Here is a 24,895-nt window from a genome sequence, read left to right as displayed (position 1 = left end):
GAGTCAAAATAATAAAAGAAAGAAATATTTATTCTTGCAAGAATAGGTTCAGTCTAGTACACAGGTGTTACGCTGTGCGAGAGAGTGACACAAAGCAGGAAGAGATGGGACAGCCTTTTATACTCTTTTCAAGGTTCTTCCTTATATGTTTACACCAGATAAGGTAATCACTGCTGTTCAGTCCTTCTTTAAGGACACAAACTGGCACAGAAATAAACTGGCCAAAACTGACCGTCCTCTCAGGTCAGAGGTCTTATACCATGTGTTCCTAAAGCGTCACATGCTCCAACACGTACACATGTAAAATTTTACTCATTGAATGGGTTCCCCAGAAGCACATGTCTCAGATAACCTAGTAATTCACTGATCAATGTATGATTGAAATTTCCACAACATCTTAGGTCCTTCACCAAGCAATATGAGTTAAGTGTCTGGATGAAAACTAATTTAATGATAATATATTTTGCTACAAGGTTTCTCAGCCATTTGAGTTGGTGGGGATGGACCTAATTGGGAAATTGACAGAAACCAAGCATGGACATCAATACATTTGTGTGATGATCGACTACTTTACGAAATGGCCCCCCCAGGCCTACCCTTTGACATCAAAGGCAGCCAAGGAAGTATCAAAATGCATAATCAAATTTGTCCATCAGTTTGAATCCCCGAAAAGGATTCTGACTGACCAGGGAAAAGAATTTGTCAATGCTGTAAGTACTTCATCTAGTCCAATGCACAAAATCACTATTGTTGATCTTTTATAAATATATATATATATATATATATATATATATATATATATATATTAGGGCTGTGCAAAAATTAATTGCGATTAATCGCATCCAAAATAAAAGTCTGTGTTTACATAATATATTTGTGTGTGCTGTATATAATTATTTTGTGTATATAAATACCACACATGCATGTATATATTTAAGAAAATGTGTTATTCATATATAAAATATCTCTCTCTCTCTCTCTCTCTCTATATATATATATATATATATATATATATATATATACAGAATTTAGGCGCAAATAATTCTCAAATATATACATGCATGTGTGTGTATTTATATACAAAAATAATTATATACAGCACACACAAATATATTATGTAAACACAGACTTTTATTTTGGATGCGATTAATCGCAATTAATTTTTGCACAGCCCTAATATATATATATATATATATTTAAAACAATGTTCCCTTATGATTGCAGATTAACAAAAGTGTGTGCGAAATTCTGAACATTAAAAGAAGCTTATGCTCGCCATACCATCCACAGACAAACGGATTAGTTGAGAGAATGAATGGCACAATTCAGAGGTGGGTTCTTTTTTGTATTCCTTAATAGACCACAGTAACATGTAACATACAACATTTGATACTTATGTGTCATTAAATGCGTATGTGTATACTTATTTTATGTGTGCATGTCCACTGAAACTGTAAAAATAACCCTTAAGTTTTAAATTTCAAATCAAATGCTGCCAAACTGTCCATTTCCATAATTTTCAATGAGATGTTTACTTCATAAATTGTATGAAAAAACATTATGAAAATATATGATCCAGATCACTCAATCCATTTCAAACCAACCAATTTGAAAATGGAGGTGCCCTTATATCGTCAGAAATTGAGCTTGGATGTCATCTAGTAAAAAAGTATGGTTCTGAACCCACCCAAACAAAATCTTACTGAAAGCCCTTTTTTAAGATATCAACCTATAAATAAATAAACTGTCCGCACACTTAAATCCTTTCAGCCAATTTTAATAACCAAGCTTTCGTTCAAAAGACCAGGATGGTCTTTTGACCGAAAGCTTGGTTTTTAAAATTTAGTGTTGTTTGTCTGGCACCTTTATGATCGTGAGTGTGGTGTAACTCCTTCATAAAGATATCAACCTAACATTTGGAACACAACCTTTTTGTTAGTGATATATGGTAGTGATATAATTATATATATATAATATTTTTTTAATTCCCTTTATTTTTACAGAGCCCTCAGTAAATTGGTCGGTAACCACCCCGAAACATGGGATAATTACCTGGATGCTGTTATGTTTGGTCTTCGAACAAAAAAACAGATAAGTACAAAGCACTCGCCCTACTATTTAATGTTCGGCAGAGAGGCTCGTTATCCGTCAGAAGTCCCGGAACAATACATGGTTGGTTTTATCATCTATGTATCTATCTGTATATTATTTTGTTCACTAAATAAGGTACAGAGACATGTAAAACTGACTATCATGTAAATCAGTGGTTCTCAAACTAGGGGACATATTGCCATGGCAGAGGGCCTGTTGAGCAGACCAAGCAATGCTATGTATTTTGCTAAATCTAAAAGAATAACTTTGAGAACCACTGAAGTAAGTGGTTAATTCTAACTGCAAATAATGTCTTTTCAAAGCTTGACAACATTGTGGAGGACATAGTGGGACAGGAAGATTTGGCACAAGACATTCAGCGACAACAGAAGCTGATGGAACTTGTCAAAGACAATCTTGCCAAGGGGCAAGAAAAAACAATGGGCAAAGTAAAGGTAACTACTAAAACATCAGACTTCAAAGTCGGGGATAAAGTTTGGAGACAAAACATAAGAAGCCAACAGAGAAAGGGGGGGAAACTGGAAGCCAATTTTTTAGGTCCATACTCCATTAAGGCAATTCAGGGTAAAAGTGCTGATCTCCAAGATGACAATGGGACAATATTCCACAAAATTAACATCGACCAACTGAAGTTCAGCATTGATGACACACCCAGAGTGCCAGAGTGGAATTTTAAAAAGAAAGCGAAGACTTCCCCATCACAACCACTTTCCCCACCTGCTACAGCTGTTGCATCCTCAGGAACACCCCAACCAACAGCCCCCCCATCCTCAGCCCTGCCAAAAACAGCCCAACCAATACCACCTGCCACACCACAACCAGCAACCTGTAAAGCCACAGGCCCATCAGCAAAAGTCCAACCAATACCACCTGCAACAACACAACCAGCAACCGGTCAAGCCACAGGCCCATCAGCAAAAGTCCAACCAATACCACCTGCAACACCACAACCAGCAACCTGTCAAGCCACAGGCCCATCAGCAAAGGTCCAACCAATACCACCTGCCACACCACAACCAGCAACCTGTCAAGCCACAGGCCCATCAGCAAAAGTCCAACCAATACCACCTGCCACACCACAACCAGCAACCTGTCAAGCCAAAGGCCCATCAGCAAAGGTCCAACCAATACCACCTGCCACACCACAACCAGCAACCTGTCAAGCCACAGGCCCATCGGCAAAGGTCCAACCAATACCACCTGCCACACCACAACCAGCAACCTGTCAAGCCACAGGCCCATCAGCAAAGGTCCAACCAATACCACCTGCCACACCACAACCAGCAACTGGTCAAGCCACAGGCCCATCGGCAAAGGTCCAACCAATACCACCTGCCACACCACAACCAGCAACCTGTCAAGCCACAGGCCCATCAGCAAAAGTCCAACCAATACCACCTGCCACACCACAACCAGCAACCTGTCAAGCCACAGGCCCATCAGCAAAAGTCCAACCAATACCACCTGCAACAACACAACCAGCAACCTGTCAAGCCACAGGCCCATCAGCAAAGGTCCAACCAATACCACCTGCCACACCACAACCAGCAACCTGTCAAGCCACAGGCCCATCGGCAAAAGTCCAACCAATACCACCTGCCACACCACAACCAGCAACCTGTCAAGCCACAGGCCCATCGGCAAAGGTCCAACCAATACCACCTGCCACACCACAACCAGCAACCTGTCAAGCCACAGGCCCATCAGCAAAGGTCCAACCAATACCACCTGCAACACCACAACCAGCAACCGGTCAAGCCACAGGCCCATCGGCAAAGGTCCAACCAATACCACCTGCCACACCACAAACAGCAACCTGTCAAGCCACAGGCCCATCGGCAAAGGTCCAACCAATACCACCTGCCACACCACAACCAGCAACCGGTCAAGCCACAAGCCCATCGGCAAAGGTCCAACCAATACCACCTGCCACACCACAACCAGCAACCTGTCAACCCACAGGCCCATCAGCAAAGGTCCAACCAATACCACCTGCAACACCACAACCAGCAACCGGTCAAGCCACAGGCCCATCGGCAAAGGTCCAACCAATACCACCTGCCACACCACAAACAGCAACCTGTCAAGCCACAGGCCCATCGGCAAAGGTCCAACCAATACCACCTGCCACACCACAACCAGCAACCGGTCAAGCCACAAGCCCATCGGCAAAGGTCCAACCAATACCACCTGCCACACCACAACCAGCAACCTGTCAACCCACAGGCCCATCAGCAAAGGTCCAACCAATACCACCTGCAACACCACAACCAGCAACCTGTCAAGCCACAGGCCCATCGGCAAAAGTCCAACCAATACCACCTGCCACACCACAACCAGCAACCTGTCAAGCCACAGGCCCATCAGCAAAGGTCCAACCAATACCACCTGCCACACCACAACCAGCAACCTGTCAAGCCACAGGCCCATCGGCAAAGGTCCAAACAATACCACCTGCCACACCACAACCAGCAACCGGTCAAGCCACAGGCCCATCGGCAAAGGTCCAACCAATACCACCTGCCACACCACAACCAGCAACCTGTCAAGCCACAGGCCCATCGGCAAAGGTCCAACCAATACCACCTGCCACACCACAACCAGCAACCTGTCAAGCCACAGGCCCATCAGCAAAGGTCCAACCAATACCACCTGCCACACCACAACCAGCAACCTGTCAAGCCACAGGCCCATCGGCAAAGGTCCAACCAATACCACCTGCCACACCACAACCAGCAACCTGTCAAGCCACAGGCCCATCAGCAAAGGTCCAACCAATACCACCTGCCACACCACAACCAGCAAATGGTCAAGCCACAGGCCCATCAGCAAAAGTCCAACCAATACCACCTGCCACACCACAACCAGCAACCTGTCAAGCCACAGGCCCATCGGCAAAGGTCCAACCAATACCACCTGCCACACCACAACCAGCAACCTGCTAAGCCACAGGCCCATCAGCAAAGGTCCAACCAATACCACCTGCCACACCACAACCAGCAACCGGTCAAGCCACAGGCCCATCGGCAAAGGTCCAACCAATACCACCTGCCACACCACAACCAGCAACCTGTCAAGCCACAGGCCCATCAGCAAAAGTCCAACCAATACCACCTGCCACACCACAACCAGCAACCTGTCAAGCCACAGGCCCATCAGCAAAGGTCCAACCAATACCACCTGCAACACCACAACCAGCAACCGGTCAAGCCACAGGCCCATCAGCAAAAGTCCAACCAATACCACCTGCCACACCACAACCAGCAACCTGTCAAGCCACAGGTCCATCGGCAAAGGTCCAACCAATACCACCTGCCACACCACAACCAGCAACCTGTCAAGCCACAGGCCCATCAGCAAAGGTCCAACCAATACCACCTGCCACACCACAACCAGCAACCTGTCAAGCCACAGGCCCATCAGCAAAAGTCCAACCAATACCACCTGCCACACCACAACCAGCAACCTGTCAAGCCACAGGCCCATCGGCAAAGGTCCAACCAATACCACCTGCCACACCACAACCAGCAACCTGTCAAGCCACAGGCCCATCAGCAAAAGTCCAACCAATACCACCTGCAACACCACAACCAGCAACCTGTCAAGCCACAGGCCCATCGGCAAAGGTCCAACCAATACCACCTGCCACAACACAACCAGCAACCTGTCAAGCCACAGGCCCATCAGCAAAGGTCCAACCAATACCACCTGCAACACCACAACTAGCAACCTGTCAAGCCACAGGCCCATCAGCAAAAGTCCAACCAATACCACCTGCCACACCACAACCAGCAACCTGTCAAGCCACAGGCCCATCGGCAAAAGTCCAACCAATACCACCTGCCACACCACAACCAGCAACCTGTCAAGCCACAGGCCCATCGACAAAGGTCCAACCAATACCACCTGCAACACCACAACCAGCAACCTGTCAAGCCACAGGCCCATCAGCAAAGGTCCAACCAATACCACCTACCACACCACAACCAGCAACCGGTCAAGCCACAGGCCCATCGGCAAAGGTCCAACCAATACCACCTGCCACACCACAACCAGCAACCTGTCAACCCACAGGCCCATCGGCAAAGGTCCAACCAATACCACCTGCCACACCACAACCAGCAACCTGTCAAGCCACAGGCCCATCAGCAAAGGTCCAACCAATACCACCTGCCACACCACAACCAGCAACCTGTCAAGCCACAGGCCCATCGGCAAAGGTCCAAACAATACCACCTGCCACACCACAACCAGCAACCGGTCAAGCCACAGGCCCATCGGCAAAGGTCCAACCAATACCACCTGCCACACCACAACCAGCAACCTGTCAAGCCACAGGCCCATCGGCAAAGGTCCAACCAATACCACCTGCCACACCACAACCAGCAACCTGTCAAGCCACAGGCCCATCAGCAAAGGTCCAACCAATACCACCTGCCACACCACAACCAGCAACTGGTCAAGCCACAGGCCCATCAGCAAAAGTCCAACCAATACCACCTGCCACACCACAACCAGCAACCTGTCAAGCCACAGGCCCATCGGCAAAGGTCCAACCAATACCACCTGCCACACCACAACCAGCAACCTGCCAAGCCACAGGCCCATCAGCAAAGGTCCAACCAATACCACCTGCCACACCACAACCAGCAACCGGTCAAGCCACAGGCCCATCGGCAAAGGTCCAACCAATACCACCTGCCACACCACAACCAGCAACCTGTCAAGCCACAGGCCCATCAGCAAAAGTCCAACCAATACCACCTGCCACACCACAACCAGCAACCTGTCAAGCCACAGGCCCATCAGCAAAGGTCCAACCAATACCACCTGCAACACCACAACCAGCAACCGGTCAAGCCACAGGCCCATCAGCAAAAGTCCAACCAATACCACCTGCCACACCACAACCAGCAACCTGTCAAGCCACAGGCCCATCAGCAAAGGTCCAACCAATACCACCTGCAACACCACAACCAGCAACCTGTCAAGCCACAGGCCCATCAGCAAAGGTCCAACCAATACCACCTACCACACCACAACCAGCAACCGGTCAAGCCACAGGCCCATCGGCAAAGGTCCAACCAATACCACCTGCCACACCACAACCAGCAACCTGTCAAGCCACAGGCCCACCGGCAAAGGTCCAACCAATACCACCTGCAACACCACAACCAGCAACCTGTCAAGCCACAGGCCCATCGGCAAAGGTCCAACCAATACCACCTGCCACAACACAACCAGCAACCTGTCAAGCCACAGGCCCATCGGCAAAGGTCCAACCAATACCACCTGCAACACCACAACCAGCAACCTGTCAAGCCACAGGCCCATCGGCAAAAGTCCAACCAATACCACCTGCCACACCACAACCAGCAACCTGTCAAGCCACAGGCCCATCGGCAAAGGTCCAACCAATACCACCTGCAACACCACAACCAGCAACCTGTCAAGCCAGAGGCCCATCAGCAAAGGTCCAACCAATACCACCTGCCACACCACAACCAGCAACCTGTCAAGCCACAGGCCCATCAGCAAAGGTCCAACCAATACCACCTGCCACACCACAACCAGCAACCGGTCAAGCCACAGGCCCATCGGCAAAGGTCCAACCAATACCACCTGCCACACCACAACCAGCAACCGGTCAAGCCACAGGCCCATCGGCAAAGGTCCAACCAATACCACCTGCCACACCACAACCAGCAACCTGTCAAGCCACAGGCCCATCGGCAAAGGTCCAACCAATACCACCTGCAACACCACAACCAGCAACCTGTCAAGCCACAGGCCCATCGGCAAAAGTCCAACCAATACCACCTGCCACACCACAACCAGCAACCTGTCAAGCCACAGGCCCATCGGCAAAGGTCCAACCAATACCACCTGCAACACCACAACCAGCAACCTGTCAAGCCAGAGGCCCATCAGCAAAGGTCCAACCAATACCACCTGCCACACCACAACCAGCAACCTGTCAAGCCACAGGCCCATCAGCAAAGGTCCAACCAATACCACCTGCCACACCACAACCAGCAACCGGTCAAGCCACAGGCCCATCGGCAAAGGTCCAACCAATACCACCTGCCACACCACAACCAGCAACCGGTCAAGCCACAGGCCCATCGGCAAAGGTCCAACCAATACCACCTGCCACAACACAACCAGCAACCTGTCAAGCCACAGGCCCATCAGCAAAGGTCCAACCAATACCACCTGCCACACCACAACCAGCAACCGGTCAAGCCACAGGCCCATCGGCAAAGGTCCAACCAATACCACCTGCCACACCACAACCAGCAACCTGTCAAGCCACAGGCCCATCGGCAAAGGTCCAACCAATACCACCTGCCACACCACAACCAGCAACCTGTCAAGCCACAGGCCCATCGGCAAAGGTCCAACCAATACCACCTGCCACACCACAACCAGCAACCTGTCAACCCACAGGCCCATCGGCAAAGGTCCAACCAATACCACCTGCCACACCACAACCAGCAACCTGTCAAGCCACAGGCCCATCAGCAAAGGTCCAACCAATACCACCTGCCACACCACAACCAGCAACCTGTCAAGCCACAGGCCCATCGGCAAAGGTCCAACCAATACCACCTGCAACACCACAACCAGCAACCTGTCAAGCCAGAGGCCCATCAGCAAAGGTCCAACCAATACCACCTGCCACACCACAACCAGCAACCTGTCAAGCCACAGGCCCATCAGCAAAAGTCCAACCAATACCACCTGCCACACCACAACCAGCAACCTGTCAAGCCACAGGCCCATCGGCAAAGGTCCAACCAATACCACCTGCCACACCACAACCAGCAACCTGCCAAGCCACAGGCCCATCAGCAAAGGTCCAACCAATACCACCTGCCACGCCACAACCAGCAACCGGTCAAGCCACAGGCCCATCGGCAAAGGTCCAACCAATACCACCTGCCACACCACAACCAGCAACCTGTCAAGCCACAGGCCCATCAGCAAAGGTCCAACCAATACCACCTGCCACACCACAACCAGCAACCTGTCAAGCCACAGGCCCATCAGCAAAAGTCCAACCAATACCACCTGCCACACCACAACCAGCAACCTGTCAAGCCACAGGCCCATCAGCAAAGGTCCAACCAATACCACCTGCAACACCACAACCAGCAACCGGTCAAGCCACAGGCCCATCAGCAAAAGTCCAACCAATACCACCTGCCACACCACAACCAGCAACCTGTCAAGCCACAGGCCCATCAGCAAAGGTCCAACCAATACCACCTGCAACAACACAACCAGCAACCGGTCAAGCCACAGGCCCATCAGCAAAGGTCCAACCAATACCACCTGCAACACCACAACCAGCAACCGGTCAAGCCACAGGCCCATCAGCAAAGGTCCAACCAATACCACCTGCAACACCACAACCAGCAACCTGTCAAGCCACAGGCCCATCAGCAAAAGTCCAACCAATACCACCTGCCACACCACAACCAGCAACCTGTCAAGCCACAGGCCCATCAGCAAAGGTCCAACCAATACCACCTGCAACACCACAACCAGCAACCGGTCAAGCCACAGGCCCATCAGCAAAAGTCCAACCAATACCACCTGCCACACCACAACCAGCAACCTGTCAAGCCACAGGCCCATCGGCAAAGGTCCAACCAATACCACCTGCCACACCACAACCAGCAACCTGTCAAGCCACAGGCCCATCAGCAAAAGTCCAACCAATACCACCTGCCACACCACAACCAGCAACCTGTCAAGCCACAGGCCCATCGGCAAAAGTCCAACCAATACCACCTGCCACACCACAACCAGCAACCTGTCAAGCCACAGGCCCATCGACAAAGGTCCAACCAATACCACCTGCAACACCACAACCAGCAACCTGTCAAGCCACAGGCCCATCAGCAAAGGTCCAACCAATACCACCTGCAACACCACAACCAGCAACCTGTCAAGCCACAGGCCCATCAGCAAAAGTCCAACCAATACCACCTGCCACACCACAACCAGCAACCTGTCAAGCCACAGGCCCATCAGCAAAGGTCCAACCAATACCACCTGCAACACCACAACCAGCAACCTGTCAAGCCACAGGCCCATCGGCAAAAGTCCAACCAATACCACCTGCCACACCACAACCAGCAACCTGTCAAGCCACAGGCCCATCAGCAAAGGTCCAACCAATACCACCTGCAACACCACAACCAGCAACCTGTCAAGCCACAGGCCCATCAGCAAAAGTCCAACCAATACCACCTGCCACACCACAACCAGCAACCTGTCAAGCCACAGGCCCATCAGCAAAGGTCCAACCAATACCACCTGCCACACCACAACCAGCAACCTGTCAAGCCACAGGCCCATCGGCAAAAGTCCAACCAATACCACCTGCCACACCACAACCAGCAACCTGTCAAGCCACAGGCCCATCGACAAAGGTCCAACCAATACCACCTGCAACACCACAACCAGCAACCTGTCAAGCCACAGGCCCATCGGCAAAGGTCCAACCAATACCACCTGCCACAACACAACCAGCAACCGGTCAAGCCACAGGCCCATCAGCAAAGGTCCAACCAATACCACCTGCAACACCACAACCAGCAACCTGTCAAGCCACAGGCCCATCAGCAAAAGTCCAACCAATACCACCTGCCACACCACAACCAGCAACCGGTCAAGCCACAGGCCCATTAGCAAAAGTCCAACCAATACCACCTGCCACACCACAACCAGCAACCTGTCAAGCCACAGGCCCATCGGCAAAAGTCCAACCAATACCACCTGCCACACCACAACCAGCAACCTGTCAAGCCACAGGGCCACCAACAACAGTCCTGCCTCCGACTCATGGACGACATACTCTAGCTGTTGCTGAGAAATGTAAGATTTCTTTTTAATTTTAATGGAAAAGATGTTAATACACAAGCACACTAGTCTCATAATTATTTCTCCATTACCCTTAATGATTTACACGAGACTGTGATTGCTGTATTACATTTATGGACAGTGTGGTTACAGTAATGTATGAAGTGATACATTAGGAGCTTTGATCGTATTTTTATTGCCACTTACCTTTTCCACATCGATTTACTAGATATTTTTATTATTGTTTTACTTCTTCATTCATTATTTTTGGCAGATGTACAGGATGCCTGGGCAGGCAAGAATGTCCATGTCCTCCTCTCGAGAGTTGGGGCATACAAATTATTTTACTGGGACATTCACCAGCTTGGTCCAAACATGGAGCTGGAAAGTGAGGTATGTACAGTTTTAACTGTTTTGTAAATCAACTGTAGCCCTCAATGTATTTTTTTATTATTCTATCCTAATCTCTTGTTTAAAATTTCTCAACAGTCAATTAATGCATATCTAGCAATCTTGGTGCGTAAGTACAATGACCAGAATCCAACAAGATCAGCATTCATTGATTCATTTGCAATGACATCAATGTGGAAAAGGAGGACTCTAAGACTCAAGGTCTGTACTGGTATAAAGGATCTCATTGGATCTCACAACAGTGTAATAAAGCAAAATAATATAAATAACATTTTATGATTTAAATAATTTAAATAAATTTAAAGGGATAGTTCCCACAAAAAAAATGAAAATTCTGTCATCATTATTCACCCTAAAATTGTTCCAAACCTGTGTACACTTCTTTTGTTCTGTTGAACACAAAAGGAAAATATTATGAAGAATGTGTGTAACCAAGATCTCGTCCCCTATTGACTACCATTGTACTTTTTTTTTTTTTACTATGGTGGTCAATGGGGGAGATTGGCTTGGTTACAAACATTCTTCCAATATATAAAAAAAACTATACAGGTTTGGAACAATCTGAGGGTGAGTCAATGATGACAGAACTATCCCTTTAAATATTTAATTTTTTGAGAGACTGCCTTGAACTACCTTTTATTTGGACTTTAATCTGTGATTTTCTTTACACATTTAAGTTCATATTTTATGGACAATTTAATAATCACAATGACTTTTGTTCAATTTTAGATTAAACCCATGGAGTACAAAATCATTGTGGGAATTATAAATGAGCATCACCACTGGAAATTAGCGGTAACATTTACTTCACACTTATTATAAAAGTAAATTACGGCACAGAAGAAAAACGCAGTGCCATAATATTATGTTTCATGAAACACTTGATTGAGAAAAGAACTAATGTGTAATTTGTTTTTATGAAAAAAAGGTGATGTACCCACAACAAAGGAAGTCCCTGTTCCTGGATCCACTGGGAGAGTCTAAGCAAGACATCAAAACATGCCTTGAAACAACAAGGTAAGGATAGCTGTAAAAATTAAACTTTAGCATTATTAACATTTCAACATTTAATTTAGTATTGTCACGATCCACACACTGGAAACAGGGGTAAATCCAACAGCAGTATTTTATTTTTAAAGGGCAATCCATTTCCGAGTCAGCCAGGCAAGGGTTAATAATCAAGGCAGTCCAAAACAAGAAACAAACAAGCAGGAACTAGGAATTTAACATAGACATGAAGTAGTGTGACACCAAATACAAGGACTGCGTAAAACACACTGAAACAGACAGGGTTATATACACAGGGAAAGTCAATGATAATGGGGAAATGGCTGAGTGCAATGATCAGTGATGAGGAACCGCTGAGTGCAATGATAAGACAAGGATCGTGGGAAATGTAGTTCATAAGTGAAGGACACCGTTGGAAAGGAGGACATCTAGTGGACACCTGGGGAACACAAACCCAACACTGTGACATAACCCTCTCCCTACGGAGCGGCTACCAGACGCTCCATCAGACCTGAGCGGGACAGGAAGGAAACATCAGGGCAGGACGGGAGGGGCTGACCAGGGCGGGACGGGAGGGAAAAATAGTCCTTTGGGCGGCCAGGGCGAAACAGAGAGTCCATCGGGCGGCCAGGGTGGAGCAGACCCCTCGGGCAGCCAGGGCAGTGAAGACCCCTCAGGTGGCCAGGGCGGTGAAGACCCCACGGGAGGCCGGGGCGGTGAAGACCCCTCGGGTGGCCAGGGCGGTGAAGACCCCTCGGGCGGCCAGGGCGGTGAAGACCCCACGGGAGGCCAGGGCAGTGAAGACCCCTCGGGCGGCCAGGGCGGTGAAGACCCCACGGGAGGCCGGGGCGGTGAAGACCCCTCGGGCGGCCTGGGTGGAGCAGACCCCTCGGGTGGCCAGGGCGGTGATGCACTCTCGGGACCAGACACCTCCTCGGGAACAGACACCGGATCAGGAACAGACACCGGCTCGGGAACGGACACCAGAACAGTAACAGCCACAAGAACAGACACAAACACAAGAACAAACACTGGCTCTGGAACAAACACTTGCTCTGGAACAGACATTGGCTCTGCCTCTGGCTCTGGAACAGACATTGGCTCTGCCTCTGGCTCTGGAACAGCAGCCACCAGCTCATGAACTGCCGACACCGGCTCAGGAACAGCCACTAAAACAGAAATGGTCACAAGGACAGACACAAACACAGAAACAAACACAGGGTCTGGGACAGGCACTGGCTCTGCCTCTGGCTCTGGCTCCGGCTCTGGAACCAGGGACACCAAAGGTCTGAAGGGTCTTCCCAGGATTCGTGCCAGATGCTCCAGATAGTTGCTGGGTATTCCCCTGGCTGCGAGAATGGGTTTCTCCTGATCTGTCTTGATCTGTCTGGAACAGCAGGCACGGGCTCAGGCTCAGCAACAGCAGGCATACCTGGTGGCATTGACCCCATACTGTGTGTGACAAAATTGCAAAACATCACATGTTTAATTTTGTTTTCTTTCTTCAGGGCATTCATGCGAAATAAGGGATGTAATGTCTCAAGGTGGACATGTAACACATCCCAAACAATCAGATGGGACCTCATGTGGAGTCTTTGCCTTGAAAGTATGTTTACTATTCAGAATAGTGTCCTCACCCTCACATTATAATATGACAATTGTTCAGTTAAGACTGTTACCCTAAAACTATTAAGTTATTCACTGACAGCAGATTTATGCCTCAATAACATAATTTTTTAAGGTAATCATAAAATGTCTTTTTCAGTTTGCAGAAGAACTATTGAAAAACGAGACGGTAGATTTTCCCGCTACAAAAGAGGCTATCATCACACACAGGCTGCAAATCGCTGTTACTCTTCTCCTAGAGACTGGTAAGTAAAAGGGGATGTTTTGGTCATCCAAAAATGTTTCTTATAATTGCTGTTAAACATTTTATGGAGCCATCAGAATTATTCCATACTAACCTAAAAAATATTTGTGTGGAAAAACTAAGAATTATAGATTCATGCTCTGTGTTTTGTTTTGTTTCTAAGATGACCTGACTGACATATGTCACTTCTGTGGATCAGAAGGACCCAAGGAAGATTTGAGCTGGGTAAATCAAACTTAAGAAATGTGAAATGAAATATGTTTTGATATAAAGTTATTAAGAATTTTATTGTAGTGTTATGTTGGATATTTATATTATATTTCTTCTATTTTGCCCAGGACTTACAAACATTACATAATTATTTTATCTCCACAATAATTACTGTACAGTATATTACAAATATCAATTACACAGGAATGAAAATTTGCAACCTCTTACTGAATCCAAATAATTTGTTTTCCAGATTCAGTGTGACATTTGTTTGCGGTGGTTCCACCATATGTGTGTTAAAAGCCCACCAACGGAGGAGGCCTTCCTGTGTACTGCTTGTACTCCTTAATTTTGTGTACATTATTGTTCCGGAGGAATTTATTGATTAAATCTTGTTGTATTATTACACCTTCCAAGTATGTGTCTTATCATCTTAAAATTATTAAAAACCAACAGACTGATGCGGGACATTATCTCAATATGCGACGTGCGGTCCAGCACAAAGTGGGACGGGTGCTGCTCACCCTTGTGAAAATACACTTAACTTTTGGAAAGAAGACACTTTTTCTAATTTCCGCATAGTATAGTCCATATACACACAAGGGAACGAAATTTTGTTTCACTTGGACCACAGTGCCGCAAAGAAGAATTAGAATCAGAAAAATATGAAGAAGGAATGAGGAAGAAATAAGTACGGACATAGTGCAGACATACATGATAATAGAGGCATCCAAAGGAATTTAATAAAAAAAAAATATATAACACAATGACAATATTAAAACTAAAACAACATTTAAGTAATGCAAGATAGTACAGTAATAGAAATGTAGGCCCATATGACTGTACAGATAGGCCCATGTTATTTACAGGTGTCCAGTTTAAGATGCTATTGGCTACAGATGCAGGCAACAATTTTGAGATGTTATGTACAACGTGACAGTTATGAAAGAGTGTATAGTTATTAGAGTTTTATCTGTTCAGACTGTAGGGCAACAGTTCAGAGAGTAATTGGGCTGTGTGTGTGGGGACCAAAGTGATTTTCTTAGCCCTTTCATTAACTCTGGAGGTGTAGAGATCTTGGAGGTTGAGCACTATCCGCTGCGGTCGGAGTCCCTACAATTCCAACGCCAGAAAGTGATTTAGCTGACTGAAACACTCTATATTATTTCTGTAGAATGTGGTGAAGATGGATGGCGGGGGTCTTATCTTGCTTTCTTGGCGCCACAGGAAGTGGAGACGTTGATAGGCCATCATCTGTGGAATATGGAGAGGGGGATACCTTTTATAGCAGGTCGAAAATACGGTCTGAAAAAATCTGTATCCCACTATAACTTTAGTCAGGAAAAAAGAAATGTGTTCATATTCACTGCTGTTATTAGACATGATGTACAGTATTCATAAAATAAAACACTTGATGATAGGCCATTATCTGTAGATTTTAGGGGGGGGGATACATATTTTGGCAGGTCGAAAATACGGTCTGAAAAAATCTGTATCCTACTATAACTTTTGTCAGGAAAAAAGAAATGTGTTCATATTCACTGCTGTTATTACACATGATGTACAGTATTCATAAAATAAAACACTAGATGATAGGCCATCACCTGTAGATTTTAGGGGGGGGGGGGGATACATATTTTGGCAGGTCGAAAATACGGTCTGAAAAAATCTGTATCCCACTATAACTTTAGTCAGGAAATAGGAAATGTGTTCATATTCACTGCTGTTATTAGACATGATGTACAGTATTCATAAAATAAAACACTTGATGATAGGCCATCATCGGTAAAATCGTTGTTTGCCTTTGACCAGCCTATGTATAAGTGCAATGCATTATTGAATCATTTTGGTAATAATTCACCATGGAAGGGGAAGGAGGAGGAGGAGGGGTGGGGGGGGTGGGGGGGGTAAGAACAATTTTATATCCACAGGCTGTTTGCTTGTGAAACGATATGGTCGTCTTAGTTTTTCAGTACATTCTCGTGAGAATTGATCCATTCCGTGCATGAAGCTAGATCGTTTGCCCACAAAATAATTTGTTTTTGATGGGCCAACAACAGTAAAACGATGACTTAAACAATTCACGTGTTATAGTTTAATTCATCTTGGACAAAGTAATGACACACCTCCTGCTGAATGCGTGCGCGCTCCCGCGACCGGGGATACACTTCCTTTCAGGGGTAAGTACCTTGGCACGACACCGGCGGCATCATTACATTTTCATCAACAGCTTACCAACTAGATTGTTATAGCTATATAGGCGCTCAGTTTTTCCTGTTGTAAAACACATCTGGTCAAAATCGCATTTTATAAAAAAAATTAAATGCTACTGAATGCAATTTAAGTGCAGGCTATGTATTGGCTATGACTATGTCAAATGCTAACGCCGAGCTCTCTCAGCTCCCACTCCCTAGCGTTTTCTACGCGTTTTTAGGCGCGATATGTGAATACACAGCTCTTTTTAAGATCTTTCATTTTAAAACAGACAGATAGACTTAAAGGGTGACCAATAGCATTAATTTATTGAAAAAAAAATGCCACCACCAAAAAAAGGGCACTTCGACAAAAAGGGCACAGGTTGAGCCCTACCTGTGCACGTGCCTGTCTGACAACCCCTAGTCAGACAACATGCAAATAGTCCAGCACAAACGATTTAATGCACTGCAAGCCTGCGGCGATCAGGGGTGAGCATCCAGTTTGGTGATTGGGATATGCCTGTTTAATGAAGTCATCTTCTGCTCTTGCATCAATCTTTTCCTGCGACTGGTAGTTGAATACAACCCTATGACTTACATAATGTCCTTCAATGGTGCTCCGCTCACAGCTGCTGAAGGCATTGTGGGACTTGATGCATTTTAGGAATGCTCTTGCTGGGGCATCACAAATGAAAGCATTCACTTTTATATTTAATGTTCCATTTTGGAACTCAACCCCATGTTGTTGGAGTGCCTTCAGTTCTGTTAAAAAACTGGACGTGTAATCATTAACGCTGTTTGGCTTTGCAACGATAAACGGCTCAAACTTTTTCACACTACAAAGAATGGGCCAAATTTTTACATCGGATGATTTAGATAATCTACACTGAAATTTAGCAGCATCTCATTTTCTGTTGAAAAGAAATCGGGATACTGTGAGCACATTTTCAAAAGTCCCGTCTCCACACAAGTAGAGGAACTGGCCACCACATAGATCCCTGACTTCTATTTGAGGTGGAGTTCCTAACAGGGTTCTGGCATCTTTTGGCAGCCGGTGGCCATGTTTACGTAACACCAAGAGTAGCTCATCAACCGATGTGCGCATTGCCTTATTTTTTACAGAAATGTGAAATGTGTTCCTTTACTCCTCCTTGTGGACAAATCCGGTATTGCACCAACCCGCTTCGGCACGAAAACTCTCCTCATCCACGGCACGAACTTCTCCGGAAATCTCCGATCAGTCGTTCACCACGCTGCTTCCAGAGTCACGGTCACGGCACCATTGTAACAGTGTTGTCTCTGTGTTGTGTTGTTGTAAACTCAAGATGGACACCAAATCAAGCTTTCTGGTGGCTTTTTATTCTTATTCTGTTGAATAATATAGAACAGCAGTGATCAGTTTCAGCAATCACCCTCGTGGTGTTTGCAGCTATTCACTCTCGCAGCTGGCGCGAATCTAATTACTCATTTACATAAACTACAAACAGTTATAATACACACATTTGAAACTCGTGAACTGTACCTGTTGAATAATATAGAACAGCAGTGATCAGTTTCTCGTGGTGTTCTATAATGGAGGTGAATATTAAACTTAAAATTACAATACATATAATAGTGGCACAAGCACAAATCAAATAACATACATCTAAACACATATACAACTCGGTATAAACCCATAAAATGGTTATACATTTATCACTATATGTTATACTCATGGAGCACTCACTCACCGCAGCTATTCACTCTCGCGGCTGGCGCGAATCTAAAGGCGCTTTTCCACTGCATGGTACGGTACAGTACGGTTCGCTTCGGGTCGCTTTAAATGGTACCTGGTCTGTTGAGGTTCCAAGCGTACCGTACCGGTACTAAAATGTGACGTGAAACACTGCAGATCACTGATTGGTCAGACAGAATCGTCACTACCAGCGTCACTACTAGCGTCATTGGATTTGCGACACGAGACACGAGACACTTTTTTAGCAGTATTTTTGTTTTGCTGCCATCAGCCTCATTTTAAACACATTTTTCCGTCTAGCAGTTAAAAACAACCACATACCGAGAATCAGGAACACCATCCCCTCGATAGGCTCCATTGTTTCTGTGTTGTGGGTTTGAAAATGTGGCGCTTTTAAGATGATGTCATGGCAGTAGAGGCGCGCGCAAATAACGATCAGTCCCACACACTTTGAAGGGGTACTACTGCAGTGGAAAAGCAACCGAGCTAAGCGAACCTAACCGATCCGTACCGAGTCGAGTCGTACCACGCAGTGGAAACGCGAAGCGAGCCGATCACATGAGACTGGATTATGTGATGAATGTGGTGTATCTGAAAATGTTTGTCATGTATTATTTAGTTGTAGTAAATATAATATTTTTCGGGATGTGTTATTCAGTCATTTGAAGAACGGAGAGGAAAGAATGAGGATATTCTAGGAAAAGGTTTAATGGATAGACAGATATATAGAGCATTATTTACATTTATATATGACTCAGGTTTGGGATATAGATTATAATAAGTGTGTAATGTTGAACCTGCCATGGGGGATGAGTGTGGACGGAGGAGCTGAACACACAGCGCCGGATGAAGCCCAATGAAACCTCTATTGCAGGTATGATAATGAATGTTGATGTATGTGGGATGATATAGGTAGAAAGTTTTTTTTTTTTTTTTTGGAATCCAGACTCATCACCCAGGGTTAATTTGCCATCTAGCAGCACAGTAGGTGGCGATAATGCTCCTTAGGAGTTAATCGCCATTACACAGGAAGAAGAAGAAGAAGATCTGGTAGTTGGATAAACTGGTTCCAGTAGGGTCAATTATGGCACTTTTCCACTGCATAGTACGGTACGGTTCGGCTCGGCGTGGAACAGTTCGCACTGCATGAAAATAGGTGTATCCGGACCAGTATACTCCTGTATACACTGCTGAAATTCGGAAGAATCCAGGAGTATAGTGGCCGGATATGTCAAATTCCATGGGTTTGTATATATCCGCATACATCCGGAATGATACCAAATCGGATGTATGTTGTGGACGTATACTTCCGTGCTAGAGCCATTTGTTGCCATGGCAAGTAATCCCATTAAAGTTTTTAGCAGGAAAAAATCACACCTTTTTGCAGGAAACATTCACACCTTTTTGCCTTCCAACCAAACTGGATTGGTTGTTCTTTTAAAGCCACTCCCAACACCCAGACCACTATTGGAGGGCAGGACACATTGAAAACCCAGTAAACGGACTTTATTGGTTACTTTTAAACATAGCCCACCCTAGGCCTTGTAGCATACTGATTTGATTGGTTATATACAAGCTATGCAGATATTGCTCAAATATATACCAAACCTCCCTCCCCCAATTTTAATATATTCATTTAAATAAATTTGATATATATATATTTATATTTATATTTATACACACAAAGAACAATGGGAAAGTCTGAAATTTTTATTAAGGTATATAACACATTCCAAATAGCATTATAAACAAGCATTACAGAGGAATTGGGAACAAAAACTAGAAAAAAAAAGTATGAAGTAATACATTCTTAAAGGAAGAAAAAAAAATCATGGACATTCCAAAGAAAATTATAAACATACATTAAATAAATTGTTAACTTTTTATTTTCGTAAAATTTTTTTTACCCAATCATTTTAAAGGACAGATGTAAAGGAATAAAGTACACAGTGTATATAAAAAGTTACATATATATATATATATATATATATATATATATATATATATATATATATATGAAGAGTTCCATTTGAAATTTTCTCCTTTAATGATGATTTTTATCAAACTTGTATATTTAAGTTCAGTAATTTCTCTTAAATGGCAATGATAATTGCCTATTAATTGTTATTTAAGTGAAATTACTAAACTTAAATATACAAGTTTGATAAAAATCATCATTAAAGGAGAAAATTTCAAATGGCATTTACGGCTTTTGCATCTGAACTCTTCATATATATATATATATATATATAAAATATACGTAGATATTCCAAGTAAACAATATAAATAAATAGAACATTACAGAGAGTGCATTATAAACATACATTAAAATGCAAACAAGTAAACAAAATGGAGATAAGCAACATGGACAACAAAAAAAGGAACAAATATATGAAATAATACGAGAAAAATAAATAAGAAATTAAAGTGTATATAAAATATTCAAGGTGTACACTGCCGTTTATAAGTTTGGGATCGGTAAGAAGCCTCATATGCTCGCCAAGGCTGCTTTTTTTTTTATATATAAAAAATACAAAAAAAGTAAGAGTAATATTGTTAAATATTATGACAATTTAAAATAAACGTTTCTATTGGAATACATTATTCTTGTGATCAAAGATGAATTTTTAGCATCATTACTCCAGTCTTCAGTGTCACATGATCCTTCAGAAATCATTCTAATGTGATGATTTGATGCTCAATAAATATTCATTATTATTACCAAAGTTGAAAACAGTTGTAGACTTTTTAGGATTATTTGATCAATAGAAAGTTATATTTCATTTATTTGAAATATGATGTTTTGTAACATTATAAATGTCTTTACTGTCACGTTTGATTCATTTAATGCATCCTTGCTGAATAAAAATATTGAGTTAATTTGAGCTATCCCCCCCAAACCAAAAAAAAAAATATCTTACCGACCCCCAAACTTTTGAACGGTTATATATATATATATATATATATATATATATATATATTTTTTATACGAGTTAACATTTTTCAAACTGCCATGATACGCTGGTGGTGTGACGCATAGTGTGGGTCAGCCTCTAGTCTGTTTTATAGTACCTAGCAGAGAGCAGATTGGTGGAGACCTCACCATTCACACTGGCCTTCCATCAACAATAGCATCATCTTCATCAGACATCAGTTCTATTGTTGCGGTCTTCCAAAGTTCCTTTTCTGTGTTGGTTTGTACAACCCCGGACCTGGTCTCCAGCAACTGAAAAACATGACAGTAACTTAACCACTAAAACACAGAGAGGAGGATAGTTACATTCTGAAGAGAAAAAAAAGTGCTTAACCAGTTTCTTAACTTACCAGTCGCTTTCTTTGAAGGTTCTTTGCAATGCTCGTCATAGTTTTTCTTTTCTGGGCCTTTTCAGGCTGAGCCAAAGAATACTTCCTCCGCAAAGTCTCAAAATACATCTTCCAACCTGCTAAATATATCATAAATAAATGTAATGGCAATAAAAATAAGTAAAACAGAGGACAATAAAATGATTACAACATCTTTAAGATTACCTTTTACACATTCAGGGTCAACGTCTGTAAAAGTTGACCTTAATTCTTCGAAGAGGTAAGTGGTCACAGCCAGGTTATGTGATGAATTTATTCTGGGGGGGAAAGTTGCAGGTATCATTACTGAAATTCACTTGTGGCATTCCAAATCCATAGAGTAGTAGATTAAACTAACATTTAGGCTATAGTATATAAGAAACAGTCTTACCTGGTTTGTGGAACGTATTTGTGTGGGTTGTTCTCTGAATTATGGAGGCGCCTTACAGATTCCTGTAAAGTTTGAAATTAAAAAGCGATTAAATTGATTCACAATCTTCAAGAACCACAAAACTGAATTTTCAGTTGGAATAAGCTGACCATCACAGTAACCGCAAGAGACAAAACAATAATTGTAACCGAACTATGGCTTACAGCCACGTTATAGAACAATAATTGGACTTACCGCAATGTTCACGTCATGTGCCTTTTTTATTCTTTTCGAAGCGTTGTAAGATTCTTCATGTAACGTTAGTCTGTGCTGCTCATACTTTAGCTAAAAGAGCATCAAGACGCTGGAGAGTCTCTCTGAGAAGATCAGGTTGTGGCCAAAGACAGATTGATCCTCCCATTGTGATTCTGCATCACAGCTGTGGGGCATGTGGATGTGATCATCCTCATAGTTATCCACTGCATTACTGACTCTCATTGATGCATCTATGGAAATATTATAACCATACACATTTTTTACATTAGTAGCTACTTAAAATAGATCATGGAGAATTCATTGATGATGGCACCCATAGTTACACAGAACAGTGTGTGAGAAAGATACATTAATTAAAAACGAAACAATACACAATCTCCTAACTCGCCATAAGTCAATATCAATATCTGAATGAGAGATGTAGCTAGCTGGCCTGCTAGCATCAGCAATCTCTGTATAGACCATTTCACAAGATGTAAACAACACTGGTCCAGAAGCACTTCCTGTTTCAGTTTTAACACAGTATAAACGTTGGGTTAAAGTACAACCAACAGAACAACTGAATCAAAAAGTTAAACAAACATATTCAAGATATTTTCTTTACATTTGAAATTAAGAAGCCTTTTACAAACTGAAACAGGAAGTGCATCTGGACCAGTGTTGTTTACATCTCGTAATGTGCAGCAGTAATGTGAGCTATTGTAAGACTAATGTAAGTTACCATACTATCTTGTACTACCGTGAATATTCATTCATTCATTCTTTCAGACTCTTAGGTCAATATCACAAAGTTAAATAAATAACATGTATATGTGGGCAATGGTAATCATGCAAGATTCATTGTATTTTGTTTACGGCTTGTTACTGATCTTAAAAGCATTCTTAGAACGGACTTCACGAATCTAAAGTTAGGCAAACAAGCACATAACAGTTAGGCAAGTTAGCTTACCTGAATCTGACAATATTCAACACCCGGCGTGACTTCGGAACATCGTAGCCGAGCCATTTCTGGGGTGTTCCTCAATCGGATTCCCGTCCTTAGGCCCTGTTAGTGTTAACACGAGAACGCTCGCTGGTGAAAACGTAAAAATATTTTATCGGATGTGCCTTTCGTTTACACGGCGATGGCGTTTTTGAGGCTCAAAAAAGCAAAAAAAAAAAGTGAAACCACCCTCCAGAGTGGAAATCTTAAATCTTACCCGTGTAAACGGTAAAAACGCAAAAGTTTGCTTGACGGTGAAAGTTGTACGCAGGCGCGTGGACTTGGTGTTGTTGTAGTATGCACTCCTAGCCGCCTGAAGTGCATACTACATTGAATTTCACACACTTTTGCGTCTCCATTTGCACGCGGATTTCTCACACAAAACGCTCGTCTAAACGCAGAATAAAAAAAAAGATGACGCAACGCCACTTTTGCGTTTTCTCATCAGAATCGTTTCCGTGTTTAGCCTCAGTTGGGCACTTTCAAGCCTATGCTTCCAAATGTGTGCCTTCCGCCATTGCCTCCGGTGCTCCTCGTCTGTGGTGGGTGTAGCTAAATCGTAAAGTGCACCACAACAACAATCTGACCGCCTCACATTATGTTCGTTACACCTTTGGTCCAATTGTTCTCTCCTCTTAATCCAACTGTTATGGCAGCACCTAACTGAACATTTAATACTTGACATATTTTACCGTTCGTTTCAACTAGCGCAGAATCTCATCCCTCTCATGAGCCGGAAGTTGAAGTCTTTCTCAGACGGGAGTAAGATGACAAAACGAACGCAATGGCGTCACCCTTGTTGTCGTGCAAAATAAGGTGAATAGAAGAAAACTGTTTCCAAACCTCGAACTGTTCTCTTTGCTTCGGGAATGCTGTAATTTTAAAGTATTTTTCTCGCGCTTGAAGCAATACACTAACGTTATTGGTTGCACCTCCATTACGTCACCACATTTGTTGTGTTTTTGGTTGTGAGTGGTGAATTTCAAACCTCAAAACGCCCCCTTTTCTTGCAGCTTGTTTGTTTGCGGAAGGACTTAGTCACTCAAACCACAAACCTCCGTATGACGCGTTGCAAGTGAATCTATTTAATTTTGTGAATAAATATGATGCAGCTGGACTCTTCAACATGGAAGGATAACCAGCTGCTGACAATAACACGGGAAAGCCCGGTGGTTTTGCGACCACTCGTTTCACATCATGCATGCCCAAAGAATTAACTCTGCCAAAACCGTGATGTCATTGTCCATCTCAGTTCAGATCTCATATTATGGTGTCAATGCAGGCAGTTCAATAACATTGTTGAATATTAAATAAAAATGTCCCCAACTAAGCAAAGCCAATGGCGACAAATGTTGTCTGCAATTGGTAAAACTTCACAATAAAAATTTAGATATTCTGAAATGTTTCCCTGTATTTTTTATTTCATTAAATATTCAGATGTTTTTGTGAACGTATATTCATGGTGTTTATTTTGTCCTGTTTTTATAAAAGAATATTTGATGAGGATACT

General features: G+C 44.1%; 1 protein-coding gene and 1 long non-coding RNA gene across 2 annotated transcripts in view; both read right to left on the bottom strand.

Annotated features, from left to right (window-relative positions):
• The window catches only part of LOC148997354 (uncharacterized), a 36,033-nt gene extending 11,697 nt beyond the window's left edge, over window positions 1-24,336 (bottom strand). The window contains exon 1 of the mRNA XM_089122414.1: window positions 23,954-24,336. Within this exon, the coding sequence (XP_088978540.1) occupies window positions 23,954-24,070 (117 nt within the window). The 5' untranslated portion in view covers window positions 24,071-24,336. The remainder of the gene's footprint in view (window positions 1-23,953) is intronic.
• On the bottom strand, window positions 22,482-23,883 carry LOC148997355 (uncharacterized). Its single transcript, XR_016147178.1, has 3 exons — window positions 23,603-23,883; window positions 23,353-23,448; window positions 22,482-22,633 (listed from the first exon to the last, which is right to left on the bottom strand). It is a non-coding gene; the product is annotated as an uncharacterized LOC148997355 (long non-coding RNA).
• Window positions 24,337-24,895: the final 559 nt, after the last annotated feature.

Source organism: Pimephales promelas, chromosome 2 (assembly GCF_988280905.1).
Source record: "Pimephales promelas chromosome 2, fPimPro1.hap1.1, whole genome shotgun sequence".
Lineage (NCBI taxonomy): Eukaryota > Metazoa > Chordata > Actinopteri > Cypriniformes > Leuciscidae > Pimephales > Pimephales promelas.
This window is presented reverse-complemented; position numbering and strand designations above follow the sequence as displayed.